Source organism: Musca domestica, unplaced genomic scaffold, assembly GCF_030504385.1.
Source record: "Musca domestica strain aabys unplaced genomic scaffold, Musca_domestica.polishedcontigs.V.1.1 10, whole genome shotgun sequence".
Classification (NCBI taxonomy): domain Eukaryota; kingdom Metazoa; phylum Arthropoda; class Insecta; order Diptera; family Muscidae; genus Musca; species Musca domestica.
This window is the reverse complement of record NW_026712115.1, coordinates 9,178,614-9,193,255: the sequence shown is the minus strand read 5'-3', so window position 1 is coordinate 9,193,255 and position 14,642 is coordinate 9,178,614. Positions and strand designations below refer to the sequence as shown.

Below are 14,642 nucleotides of genomic sequence, written 5' to 3'. Positions count from 1 at the left end.
GTTATAGTCATGGCCAAATGTCATCAAAAAACGCATCAAACCAATTTCTAATTTATTCACCAAATCTTTTATTAATTTAAACTTCATTCAAACTTTAATAGAACTTCCACCTCAGCAGTTGGTCGACCAAAAATTATCCAACTTGTCCAAATTGAATATTCGCCGGAAGGTATTGGTAGGGCCTGTAACAATCCGGAATTTATGCGGCACCCTTTAATGAGTATATTGTGCTGAAATATTAAAAATATCAGAAAGTGACGTCATCGCGATATCCATTTCTGGAACTCAACAACCATATTTACATTATAAGGACAGGTGTGATTCAAATTAGAACAAGTTTGCAGCTCGAATATGTTGTAGAATAAGTTTGCCAAGGGCTTTCGCCTATTACTACCAAGAAATTCGCAGAAGTCAATATTGTAATTATAGAGAGCTTTTCTGCCAAGTTCACCACGTTTCTTGAAGCGAAGCAAAAACTAGAATTTAAAAAAAGTTTGGAAACATATTCACAAAAGGAAAAGTTAATCCTCACATCTGCCTCCTTTACAGGTTTCCTGCGCAGCTCAAAATCAACATTGATTTCGACAACATCCCGTTTGACAGCTTTCAGGGAACATATTTTAAAAATGCCCAAACTTTCATTTTTAGATGTGCAGCGTAAATTGGTTAACCTAAAGGCAGCCTTAAACAAATAAAATTTTTAGATTATATTGGAATTCATTCGAAAAGGTCACTTACCATGGCATAGTTAGCTGCGAGTATTCCAAATGCCAAAAATTGCCACAATTTTAGTAGAGTCATTGTTTTCGAGCGTAGCCACCAGCTGAGCTGAGCTAATATGCGCGACTAATGAAGATTTTCATATTTCCTCCCAATTCTGCTGTTCGATAGTTAAATATGATTTTTTGTTAAAAGCAACAATTTATATTATCTGTTTATTACGATCAAATGAAATGTATTTAATATCCCTTAATTCGATTAAAGTTGAGTCACTACATTCTATGCACGGGATTTGGCTTTCAAAATGATATAAATGGCGGAAACGTCATGTACCTGTATAAAACCAATGAATATAAGGAAGTAAAACTCAGTTATGGTTCGAAATCCGTACGTGTTATTAGACAAGAATGGGACATATTTTTATATATTCGCAGCCCATAGTGCGTTGAAGACAATGTCTCAGATAATGCGAACAGGCGCTGATGAGTCACTAAATGGTGTAGCATCTCGAACAGTACCTAAAAAGAAGCGTTCAAAGAAAATTGATATTTTGTAAAATAATTTTCTTTTTTTGGCATATACAGGGTGTGATTAAAAAACAGTAAACAAAAGTCAAACGCCATAATCTTTACATTTTTTTTTTAATTTTATTGAATGAAAGCAAAAAATGTCGGAAATAGCATCAAATTTTAGAATAAGTTTGGATTTTATTCGAATTGGTCACCTTTGGCTCGAATTATGGGCTTTAAATGGCCAATGAAACCGTCACACGCTGCCCAAATGTTGCTCTGCGGCATTTTGGCACATTCCCAGCGAAGCGCTAGCTTGAGGTGATCGACACTTTGGTATTTTTTAGTGCCAGCCTTGCTTTCCAAAATACTCCAGACACAAAGTCCAACGGTTTGGCATCCAGAGATTTTGGTGGTCATTGTGCGCTGGGAAATGAAGCGAGGAACCTAATTTTGTAACCATTCTTGGATGGCGCATGCCGAGTGTGATGATGCTGAGTCCTGTTAGAATGTCCAAGGTCTGCGGCAAAATGTTTGCGTGCCCAAGGTTTTAATACACCCTCCAGAATATTTTCGCGATAACATTCGGCATTTACTCTGATGCCACGGCCGATTAATACGAGCGGAGAGCGACCATCGGCTGTTACGGCGGCCCACACAATCACCATGGCCGGCGCTTGAGTTCTGGTGGCCAACCGAAGGTGCACAATTTCAGCTGACCTCTTTGACAAGTAACCACGATCATTTTGTTTGTTTACAAACTGCTGAACAACGAATGTTTTCTCATCGGAGAAAACCAAATTCGACAGTTCACCACTTTCGGCCAAGCGAAGCAACTCTTTAGCTCTTTTGAGTCTATTTTCTTTCTATAGCGGTGTAAGTGCTTGTACTTTTTGTAATTTCAATGGCTTTACTCGAGCTTATGTTGCTGTTTTCTTCCGTCCACTTCCTTGAAGTTGGGCTACACAGCTAGTATCACGGTAACGAGCGATGGTACCAGACACAAGAGATTTATTCACATTTAAATGCTGGAGTGTTCTAACCATAGCCACTTCTGATTTCCAGCTAAATATAAATAAATCACACTATCACGCTTGAAGCCCATCACGAATAACTTTTTTTCTGGAAAATGCTCTTGCACGCTTGCAAACAATATAATGAGCTGTCACTGGAATAATTTTAACAGCTGCCGGAAATAACAGCTTAGAAATGAAAATGGTTGCAAAACTTCATAAAATTGCTCCTAGGTTTGGTATAAAATAAACTTGAAATCGAAAGATAATATATATGGCCAAACAAATGAACTGTGTATAGTGTTGTCTCAATAGGAAAATAATGTTATTTGTTTTGGTTTTATGTTGATCCCCAAAATAAACTATAGATCTCTTTTTCTTTTAAAGTGTTACAAACAAATGTACAAAGATACAATATCACGATCCACATAGTGGTGTAGGGTATAAAAATAATAATTTTTATTTTTATTTGTGGTAGAGATGAAAAACCATAAAATAAAATGTTTTATTAATTGTCTACAAAAGATTGTTGATATGTTAGTAAAAAATTAGTTCATGAAATCATGTCCAAGTTTCCACTGTAATACACATTTGTTTTGCCTCTAATACCAATTATCGACAAATTAGCAATGTCCCTGCCACCACTCACTTGTTCTAGAACACCGATTCCTCCGTTTTAAAAATGGGAGGCAATTAAATTTCTACGTAGCAATTGGGATACACATGAACTTGTACGCCCATCCCAACATATAGATTATGTGAGAAGAGCATCATCATCATCATCTCTTCGGAAAAAATACGTAGGAACAAAATGTTCATACATCATTTTATGTTGACGTCAAAAGTAAACAGACTGATTGCGCGATGTTCCTGACCATCGAAACGTATCTCCCTCTGTCCGTAGATACAACGCCATATGGGACAACGTTCACGTTCTCAGATGGCAAATCGTCATTGCATTTTCATAAAATAGAAAATATCTACATTTGTCTGCAGCCAACCCACCCATTACCATCCCATTGGCATGATTCCAATACGTCTTGACATGTAAAAGATGCAGGGGACAATGCCAGAGGTGGATGTGTGTGTGAGAATGTAGAAAATAACGTGATGATGATACAGCTGATTCTGATGAAAACAAGTGTTTTCGAAATGAAAATGTCTTTTTTTTAATAGCTTGGCATCAAATTTGAAATGATTTCAGTTCGCTGGTTCGGATGAAGACGGGATGTTTATTTAGAAAAAGTTGATGTGACATTGATTTCAAGAGAATTTCCATTTTCATTTTAAAATTTGGTACTCAAACATGAATGGGCAACATATGTATGTATTAAATAGTATGACTGATAATCCCTCATTCAACTTAACAGCATTACCGTTATATCATATTTATTGAAGACCTTGCAAAGTCATTAGAATTTCGTGTTAATTTGTTTATTGTTCTAGTTTTTCTTTTCCAAAAACAACAAATTTGCACAATTCAAGGCACATCAAGGCTTTTTTGGGCTTTAACGGATTGTTTCAATAGAGAAGTGAAAAATTCTATCATATAATACTTGCAATTTCCACTACTTTATTTTTATAAAAATTATTTTCTTTTCAAAATATGTTTTGACTATCATAAATTTTACATGTCTCTACAGCACGAATTCATAACAACCCAAGAAAATAAATATACAATAAATAGTTTAGAATCTAGTCTTTTGAGGCAGGCCACAAAGAATCAAGAAAGATTGTTGCAGTTTTTCATATTTCAACTATTCAACCGATTTGCATGCACTCATTGAATTTATTATTGGAAGTATTTCTAAATTGTTTTTTAAAACATATACAGTAAAACCTCCCAACAGTGAACAGTGACTGTCGAGGTGTGGAGGTGTCCGTTTGTGGGAGGTTAGATAAAAAATGTTTAAAAAGTTTTTATACCCTCCACCTTGGAGAGGAGGGTATATTAACTTTGTCATTCCGTTTGTAATATCCTTAAATATTCGTCGTAGACCCCATAAAGTATATATATTCATAATCAGCATAAAATTCTAAGTCGATTTAACGATGTCTGTCTGTCTGTCTGTCTATTAAAATCACGATACAGCCCACATTATTTGACGTAGAGCGCCAAAATTAAGCAGAGCAATTTGTATTGTGTCTAGGATGGTTGGTATTGAAAATAAGATATATCAGTCCACGTTCTGGTATAGTCCTCATATAACGGTACCTCCCGATATTCGGTATTTTGATGATTTATGTCACATTTTTTCACGGATTTGTCTGAAAATTGGTATTTGTTGGTCATAATGGGTTCCAGTTCCGGTGGCGAAACATTGTTTGTATAGGTCCACGTTTTGTTAGTCCCCATATAACGGTACCTCCATATTTTCGGTATTTTGATGATTTTAGCGACATTATTAATCGCAATTGTTTAAAATTTGGTATTTGAAGTTCAATAAGACAGAAAATTGTCTGTGCAGGTCCCCGCCTTAGTATAGCCCCCATATAACGGTACCTCCCGATATACGGTATTTTGATGGTTTTAGCTACATTAATCACCAGAATTTCTTTCAAATTTGGTATTTAAAGTTCCTAAAGGTTACTACAGCCTAAGACAGAAAATTATCTGTGTAGGTCTACGTCTTCATATAGCCCACATATAACGGTACCTCCCGATATTCGGTATTTTGATGGTTTTAACTACATTATTCACCGGAATTGTTGCAAATTTGGTATTTAAAGTTCATAATGGATACTATAGTCTATGACAGAAGATAGTCTGCGCAGGTCCACGTATTCGTATAGTCCCCACATAACGGTAGCTTCCTATATTCAGTATTTTAATGATTTTAGCGACATTATTCATCAGGATTGTTTGAAATTTGGTATTTGAAGTTCGTAATGCAGCCTAAGGCAGAAAATTGTCTGCGCGGGTCCACGTCTTCGTATAGACCCCATATAACGGTAAATCCCGTTTTCAAGTTTCGCATTTGAATATTTTAATAGCTTATGACAAAAATTGCCCATGCAGGTTACGTCGTCGTTTAGACCTTAATATGACGGCTACATTTTATATTTTCAAGATTTTAACAGAATTTTTTAACGAATTTAATTTTTGAGAATTGCCAAATTCGTTCCAAATGGTGGAGCGTATTCAAAGTTCGGCCCGGCAGAACTTACAGCTTTTTTACTTGTTAAATATTTCAACGAATGATTCTTTACCCACTTCCAAGAAGCCTTGCAGAAGACATTGTAAAGACGTAAATGTTTAAAGTTTTCCATAATTATACCTTAGTATGTATGTTTCCATTCGTCTGCTTCTTTACGAGAAAAGAAAAGGAAAAGAAACAAGTTTGAGGCCAAACGAGAGAAATAAAACCAAGATTAATGTAAATGCCATGGTGTTTCTTTGGTTTCTTTAACAAAAGTACATTTCTTGGAAAAGTTCCCCAGCTTATCTGGTGCAAAAAGCGTTTGTTACAACAACAATTTTGGGGGAATTCCATGAAAACTTAATGCATTGATGTGCGAGTATGTATGTCTGAATATCCATTTGAATTAAATCTTCATAACTGGTTTTGAGTGCACGCAGTGCGTTTGAATCTGTTGCAAACTATTTAATTATACCCTACAAAGTACTGTATTGGTCGTCTTATAATAATTAAGGCGAATGAATAAAGTTCAATTTGAAATGTAAGGTAGAAAATTGGAAAGAGTTATTAAATATTCTCTAGTTTTAAGATCTTCGAAAAATGAAAAAGTAGATGCATACATCTCGAAAATCATCTGTTCTGTTCTGTCCAAATTTTGAAATAACGTTACAATAATTACGAGTGAAATCCAGCAGAGTTTTTCGAAATAGAGCTAAAATAAAAGATACGTGAATCGGTGTGGTGGACCTACATAAATATTGATTTTTTTTGTAAACAGCGTTTCTACATAATAACAACTCAAAATGCCAAAATAGACAAAACGTAAAAATTCCTGAAATCGAATTTATCCTCACAAGGGCAACGTTCAAAAAATTGGAGGAATATGTACCATTTTCTTTACCACTTACTCCGAATGTTAACCAAACATCTCTATCAAATATAATAGCTCTATCCTAAATGTATGTTTAACACGTAAGGGTTTTATCCCTTTGGATAAAATCAAATCTATATAAGGGGCTTAACAACATTTGGCCTAAGAACACCGAACTCCTTTGGGAGTTTCATCATAAAATGAGTACTACCAAGTCTACTTTTCATTTTCCACAAACCCAGACTGACACAAATTTACAGCGAATTGGAAAAATGCTAAATTTTTAGAAATAAACTAGTTCTCCAAATAAACAATTGATTCCATTTTTATGATAGATATTAAGTATACGAATTTCTTTTGTTCAGAGACTCACAAAGAAATTTTTATTTTAAATAAAGGAATCGCTCGAAGGTTAAAATTTACGACCAAAATATTCCACGTATTTTTATCTGCAATTTTTCCGAAAACACTTTATACCAAAAATGCACAGATTTCGAGGAATTTTAATTTCCAAACCCCTCTTGCCCCCTCTATTTAGGTTACATTGTGGTGTAAACTTTCAATACGCCGATGCACGTGTCTTCTGTTTTTAGGTACCAAAAAACGTGGACCACCATTGTCCATCTCCGAATACGGTCTTAGTTAAACAACTGAGAAAGTTCGGCTGAGCAGTACTTTCAATAACCTCCACCATTTGGAAGAAACTTAAAAAATGTCGTTGAAAAATAGCATTTAAGTGAAATCCGTTATATTGGGGCTATACGAAGACGAGCACCTGCAATTTTTTGTCATGGGTTGTAGTACCCATTCGGACCTTCAAATACGAACTTTAAAACAATTCCGTTGAATAATGTCGCTAATATCATCAAAATATCGAAAAAGGGGATGTACCGTTATGTGTATACGAAGACGTGAATCTGCATAGATAGTTTTGAAGTACGCATTGCGAATTTTAAATACCAATAATTGGAAATAATTCCGGTTAATAATGTCTCTAAAATCATCAAAATTCCGTTATATCGTTATATGGTGGCTATACGAAGACGTGGGTCAGCATACGCAATTGTTTGTCATAGGCTCATTACGAAGTTCAAATACGAAATTCCAGGTCTTTAATGTCTCTAATACCATAAAAAATACCGATTATTGGGAGGTACCGTTATATGGGGGCTACGTGGACCGTCATGGCCCATTTACGAACTTAACCCGCCTACTGGAAAATTAAACATATGTGCAATCTTTAATTCTTCTATCTTAATTCCCTCGACAGATGGCGTGAATCAGTAAATCGACTAAGAATTGTACGTTGATCAAGAAAATATGTACTTTATTGGGTCTGACATGAGTATTTCGAGGAGTTACAAACGGAATGAAAATGTTAGTATACCCTCCATAGTAAAGTGTATGGCATAAGAAATATTTGAGGCAAATCGTACACGCCCTTAGGAAGTTATCGTTATAGCTAGATCGACTCCAAGTACTCATGATTGTTCTACCTATAAAGCGAAACCGAAAAAAAATGTTCCCCCGTTCTTATTGTTATCTAAGAATTTCAACCTCCTCTATTTAGGTTAATTTACGAAGTAAACATTCGAAACGCTGATATTTTTCGCTCTACTTTCCCGTAATTATTGAAAGAAGTAGACCTATGTATATGAGCAGTTTTTTGCCAGGATGTTATCTACAACAGTGTGAATACAAGCTGTGGATTTACAGCAAATTCTGTCGAAAAACATGACTAAAAAAATTGCGTGGTACTAAAACTCCAAAAAGATTAAATTAATTTAAATTTTTAATGGGAGCTATACAATTTTGTTGAAATAAATGTCGCATTTCTTACACCAACAAATCTACGGAAAAATATTTTGTCAACTACCTTATTATGTTCGAAAGATGTAGTGATTTTCACAGAAGTACGTAAATGGCTAGATCGACTTAGAACCTAGTGTAGATGAAGAATATACATATGTAGGGTAAGTGTACAAGAAGTCGGCACTTTTAGGATTTTCGCGTTTTTAATCGCTCACAATTCTGAATGGAACTTTTAAATTATTACAAAGTTAATTTATTCAGATCCGAAATTTTGTATAGTTTTTGCAATAATAAATAAAGTTTTAATAACTTTTTATTAAATTTCATAAATTTGTAGTTTTATTAAAACAATGTTTTTTGCCAGTAGTCGGCACCACTTGCCAATTGTCGGTATGGCATGTTCCAACAGTCGGCATACCAATTTTTTTGCAAGCATAATTAATAATAATAATAAATTAATTCATTATTGTACTTTTTTTAAGAATATGGATTGTTGAGGACCTTCACAGACAAAAATTTAATTTTTATTAGTATAACTCATCTTTTCTTAGCGAAATTGTGCACCGAGATACCTGGCAATATATTTGAAGTAAACTAAATATAGTTATAATAGTTTCATTTATTTGGGCTTAAAAATAAAAAGTGCCGACTACTGGGACATGCCGAACTTAGGCACACTTACCCTATATACATTGTTGGTCTAAGATCCTTATTTCGAGTATGATTCATGGACAGACACAAAAACAAATACCTTTATTTATACGAGACATGGAGTGTGCATAGTGTACATATGGATCGTATTTGCCTAACACAATGGTGAACTCATTGAGCTAAGCTTCCATATCTGATTTAAGATTGATGCCTACATAGCGACCATCTATGTATGTAGACATTAAAAAAAAAAAAACGTTTTAAGTAAAAAAAATGGGATTTCCCAGCATCAATATCACAACATAAAAGAATGGAGTGCATAAAGAATGCCAAGAGAGTAATAATCTACATTTTTAGTTGAGAGTTGCATAACAGGTTAAAGTTTTAAAATAGTTTTCGAATGAGTCATGATGAAAATATCAAATTGAAGTTTCTTCTCAGTTTTGGAAGTTCCCAACCAACAACATGCATACTACCTCAACTTTATTGCTAACTGCATTTCAAGGTAACCACAAGAAAGTTGAAACATTCCAGACTGCCATTTGAAAATTTTCCCAGGGCTTTGATCGTATTTCTTTCTTTCATTTATTCTTAAAAATGCAAATCACTGACCTGCCAACAATTAAGACTCCCCTTTATTTGCTTGTCGCCGATAACGAAACGTGCTCGATCGAGCAAACTGGTTATCACATTTCTCTGGCTGGTAGGGTAGTCTGTCTCCTCAACGTGCTCGATACAAAAGCTATTGGCGTTGAGTACAAAGAGACAAGTGAGTTTGAAATCAAAACGTTTGGCGTTTCTTCAAATGAGAGTAGATAAAATGAGTGTTATTTTTTAAGAGATCTACCTCTTGCATCTCCGGCTCTCTCGACTTGGTGCCCCACATCAAATTATGGGACAAGCCCACAAAACGCAATCATGTGAAATTCCAATAATGAATGAAATGAAATTGTCTGGAGGCAATAAAAACTAATAAAATACCTTTTGATGGGATTTTTTCAAAAATATTTTGTCTGGTTCCAAATAAAATCCCCTAAATTTGACATATTTTTGACAAGACAAATTACAGCCACACATAGTTTTAATGATCTGGGTTTTTCCACAATTTAAAGTAGCTACTGTTTTAAATTTTATTAACACCTAATTTTCCCTTTCATACCGAATTACCATATCGACAGATCGACCGACCTATCATCCAACAACAATTCCGGCAAACCCCAACATCTGTCCCACAAATCAACGCATGCAACTAATTTCCCTTGAGAAGTTTCCGCAAGTATTTATGGGGAATTCTGTTGAACTAACCACCAGAGAGAATCTGAAAATCCCCCAAATGCTACTCTCTGCCTCCTATACTCTCTTGTTGTTGTTAGTGTTTACCTATAGCTAAATGAGAAAAATTGGGGGGCTCCTCTTTGTATTCGTGTCGAAGAGAAACAAGAGGAGAGAGCTTTTCAATGGGTGTGCATGTGAATGTGTTCGACTGTTTGTTGCTGTTTTTTCATGGGTTTCTTGTGAAATTCAATGGAACTGGCGTCTGCTAAGAGAGCTGGCGATATAAAAGCCGGTCCTCTTTGCCAATGGGTATTCATTGTGAAATTACCACTCAAAATTGAAACAACAGCGGCGGATAGCCAAGTAAAATCGTAACGCAAAACGGCAAAGTAAACGTTTAAAGTGAATTACAAAAACAATTTTGCGCGAAAAGAATTTCATAACAATACAAGAGCAAAAAAAAAAAAACAACAAGAAAAAGAACTGAAAGCCATTGAGCAAACAGCAATAGTTGACAAAAGCAAAGCAAATAAAAAAAGTTTATTGAGACCAAAAGCAAACACTCGAACATCCACAACAAGCCCCGTGTTGTCGTCAAGTGTAATCAGAGCAGTAACTGAAAGTAGTTTTGTGAAAATTGATTCATACAAGGAGAAGCATTTAAATTGCAACAACAAAAACAATATGGTCGTGGAAGCTATGCAGATTCAATCCTATCACCAACAACAAAACCCCCAAACCAATTCGATGGATTTAAAAATGGATTACGCGAAAATTGGACGCACCATCAAGAGTGCCCTGATGAAGGCCCAGACTGAGTCTCGTGTCATTGTGGGCCTGAGTGCCGCCATTAAAGTTCTATCTAAGGCCCCTGAAGGTTCACTCTTCTGCCTGATGGCTGTGCCACAAGCCGGCGACTCTGCCACCCACATGCACGAAGTGCTGCTGGAAGCATTTTGCTATGAAAACGACATCTATGTCATCAAGGTGGATTGCCCCATCAAATTGAGCCGCATTTTGGGCAAAACCAATGTCGAGTCCTGCTGCTTGGTCCAGAAAACATGGACCGGCGAACATAATGAAGAACAACTAAACAAACCCGAATCTCTACTGGTTGATTTCTGTGAAGCCAACTGGGATGCTGCTGAGAATCCAGTGGTGGAGCTACCCAATGTGTGAGCCCTTTTGCGGTGTTAATCAGCAGTACGAGGGCATATTTGAACAATTCCCCATATCGTGTGGGAATGTACCTTAAACTACTTGAGATTATGACGACCAAAAAGAAAACCAGAGAGAACGCTGAAAACGTTTGGACTTTAAATAGTTGCTAAGAACAATTCGAAGATTACCCTACACGATGAACGATGTATAATCTTTGTAGCCGAAGCGACAATCCGACGTTTATGGTGTTCATTAACAAACAAATAAATTGTAATGCCAATATTTACAAAAACCAACAACAACAATCTACAATACTGGAGTATATATTATTAAGAACAAAAAAATAGCAGCAGACACAGCCGCCAACATAACGCAAGGTTGATTACATTCTCCAGGAAAACTTATAACAGGCAATTGCTGAATGCAGCTGTAGAGACATTGCAATTGCCGCAAAATTTATTAGACGTACTACAACAACAACCACACAACAAATTCGATATTTCATCATTAGCACGAGTCAAGACAACAAATCTCGTTTTAAGCGATGGACTTTCCAACCCCTACCTCAGCCAAGGGGCAAAGGCAGCAGCAGCAGTTCTAGTCTGTAGGAAAAAATATATAATAATTAATTAATCTTAATTAAATCTAAGCTAAAAGCAAACTTTTTTTTTTGTTATTAAGCCTCTATATTTTATTTACAAAATGGAAAAAAGCTGAAAAATAAGCAAAAACATGTTATTGAAATATTAACGGAAAAAATCGATTTCATTTGTTATTGTTACCTTTTTTTGTTGTTATAAACAAATAGATTTCATTGTATTCCTTGGAAATAATTTTTGTTTAACTAAATACGATTCAAAATTGTAATTGTTATGTTAGCTTTTCGTAGGCATTCCATTCTTGTATTAAGAAAACAAAACAACAACATTTTTATAAATAAAAACAGAAAAAGAAAAAAAAACAACAAAATAAAAACTGTCTTATGATTGAATAAATATTTAGCCAAAGGGCAAGGGGGAATGTGAAAAAATAAAGCAATTAAAATTCCGCTCACACAAAAGGTCGTTCAATCAAGCTGTCTTTCGAATCGTTATTGGTTAGGGTATTCCTCGACGAGCACATGATACATGACAATAACATATAGCAGCGACCTTTAAAACGTAAACATTGAATACCTAGACAGACCGACGGACGGACAAGCGTCGAAAAATCGTAATTAAGAGTAATGAGTACGTTAAGTACGCGCTATAGAGAGAATGTCTTCATTCAATTGCTTGCGGGACCGGGGAAGAGGTTGTTACAAGAGATTTTTGTTTGCATTATTTTTGCTGTAGACTGCTTATATACACACACAGAACAACGCACATACAGAGATACATCAAAGGGGTCAATAGACTTGAATCGTTGAACAGACAATAGAAGGGCCACTTGTGGATGCCTCATGCTACCGCTAGGTTATTACAAGAGGCTATTTACGTTCATTGTCGAGAAGAGACGTAAGCAAGGGAATAGTTGGATGCCTTATTTTTTACCCCAAACTATGAATGAATAGGTATAAGGGAAATACATTTTTAGCTTTAAAAATTATTGTACTTGCAAAATTAAAAAAAATGCATGAATGAATGTACTGTTGCTCTGAAAATATTTGCATATATTTTTAAGCAATAAGTAAAAGAGGCCCTATTTTTTGAATTTAGTACATTATTTTATTCCATTTGGACTACTTTCGGTCCCAGCTTTACTGTCAAAGGTACATCATGCATGTAAAAACGAACTTTTAATACCCCATCATTAGGAAAAGAAAGCCTTTAAAAATAAATGAATCGGGATTAAATATTGTGTCCAATTCCATTTTTGCCAGTGAAAAAAAATTCAAAATATATTTTAACAAATTTGGTATCGCGTGACATTACATAATCCCATCAGATCTCTGGTGGAGAAAGTGTATGAAATTTTAAGAGAATTGAGTGCCTTTTTCGCATTTTATGAGATATATAATTTTTCAGAAGAAGCAGTCCGGTATATTTCATCTACATACCAGATCTTGTATTTGTATTTCAGATTCTATAAGCTCATAATTATTAAAAATGTTGATCCTTTGTGAGAGAGGTACGTAATGGAGTGGGTCGATATTATCAACTTTTGTATTTGATGATTTTTCAATGGTGTTGTCTGAAATTCTACACAAGGAGTTCTTCGTGAGCACTTTACCCCCTGAAAAAGAATTGTCTATATAGGTCCACAATATCGTATATCCCCCATATAACGGCTCATTCCGATATTCGGTATTTTGATGAACGGAACTGTCTGAAATTCTACACAAGGAGTTCTTTGTGAGTACTTTACCCCAGAAATAAAATGTATCGACACCTTCTGATATTCGTTATGTTTAAGATTTTAACAGAATTTTTTCCAAATGGTGGATGGTATTCATCCAAACAAACTGCTTTTTTATTGTTTTTTTTTTTTTTTTTTTTTTTTTTTTTTTGAAAATTCGGATAATATATTTATGATAATTTATATAATATACTAGCTGAACCCGGTGCGCTTCGCTACCCCTTTTGATTTTATATGCATTCAAAATTTTATTTACGAATATATGTTGGTTAAAAAAAACAAATTTAAAAATTAAAAACAATTATTGCACTACTTAAAGCGTACATAACCAAAACCATTAGAAAAGCAGTAACATGACATACATACTCGAAGGGTTTGTCCTTCGGATTTATTTATTTCATAGCAAATACCAAGCGTGCAGTAAACTGTAATCTTTTGAAGTTGAGTGGCATTTCTATTGCAATTAGTGAATTCGAGATAGCAACATACTTCGCCGTAATAAGCGTATTTCAAAATAATTGCTGTGTTGTTTTTTAGTGTTAGCCTAAGGCGTTGTGGGTCAATGGTTCTTATTAAAATCATATCCCAATCTGATCCGATTTAAATATAATTTTAAAAAAATTACATTTACACCAAATTCCGCCACACCTTTCATATTTTATTGAAATTGGTGCGTCAAATATGTGAAATCGGCCGAGAATATATATATGGGAGCTATATCCAAATCTTAACTAATTTCCAATTAATTTGTCACTTTTATTATTGTAACCAAATTCCGCCACACATTCTGAATTTCATTGGTATCGGTCATATATATATCGTGTTTGGTGCATAACATGATGAAATCGGCCGAAATATATATGTTAGCTATACCCAAACCTCAACTGATTTCAATATAATTTGTCAATTTTTTTCTGGTGCCAGATTTTGTCTGTCTCGCCTTGGGTGCATAAAATATGTGAAATCGGCTGAGTATTTATATGGGAGCTATAATCAAATCTGAGCGTATTTGAATATAATTTATCAAATTTATTTTTGTACCAAATTTAGCCACTCATGCCGAATTTCATTGGAATCGGAAATACGTATCGTGTTTTGTGCATCAAATATGTGAAATCGGCGGAAAATATATATGGGAACTATATCCAAATCT

The 14,642-nt window shown here is 34.9% G+C and overlaps 2 protein-coding genes across 2 annotated transcripts; one reads left to right on the top strand and one right to left on the bottom strand.

Moving 5' to 3' along the window:
* Nucleotides 1-83: 83 nt before the first annotated feature.
* On the bottom strand, nucleotides 84-1,258 carry LOC131804557 (uncharacterized). The gene is made up of 4 exons (XM_059127593.1): nucleotides 739-1,258; nucleotides 533-682; nucleotides 303-476; nucleotides 84-230 (listed from the first exon to the last, which is right to left on the bottom strand). Exons 1-4 carry the CDS (start codon nucleotides 799-801, stop codon nucleotides 84-86), a joined length of 534 nt encoding a protein of 177 aa, XP_058983576.1. The 5' UTR covers nucleotides 802-1,258.
* A 9,034-nt stretch (nucleotides 1,259-10,292) lies between these two features.
* LOC131804015 (growth arrest and DNA damage-inducible protein GADD45 alpha-like) lies at nucleotides 10,293-11,472 on the top strand. Its single transcript, XM_059126167.1, has one exon. The coding sequence runs from the start codon at nucleotides 10,676-10,678 to the stop codon at nucleotides 11,168-11,170; it is 495 nt and encodes a 164-aa protein (XP_058982150.1). The 5' UTR covers nucleotides 10,293-10,675; the 3' UTR covers nucleotides 11,171-11,472.
* Nucleotides 11,473-14,642: the final 3,170 nt, after the last annotated feature.

Coding starts and splice junctions, on each gene's coding strand:
- LOC131804557 (XM_059127593.1), bottom strand. CDS start 801: ATGACTCTACTAAAATTGTGGCAATTTTTGGCATTTGGAATACTCGCA. Junction 477..532: donor AACCTGTAAAGGAGGCAGAT/GTGAGGATTAAC, acceptor TTTAAATTCTAG/TTTTTGCTTCGCTTCAAGAA. Junction 231..302: donor ATCACACCTGTCCTTATAAT/GTAAATATGGTT, acceptor TTAATATTTCAG/CACAATATACTCATTAAAGG.
- LOC131804015 (XM_059126167.1), top strand. CDS start 10,676: ATGGTCGTGGAAGCTATGCAGATTCAATCCTATCACCAACAACAAAAC.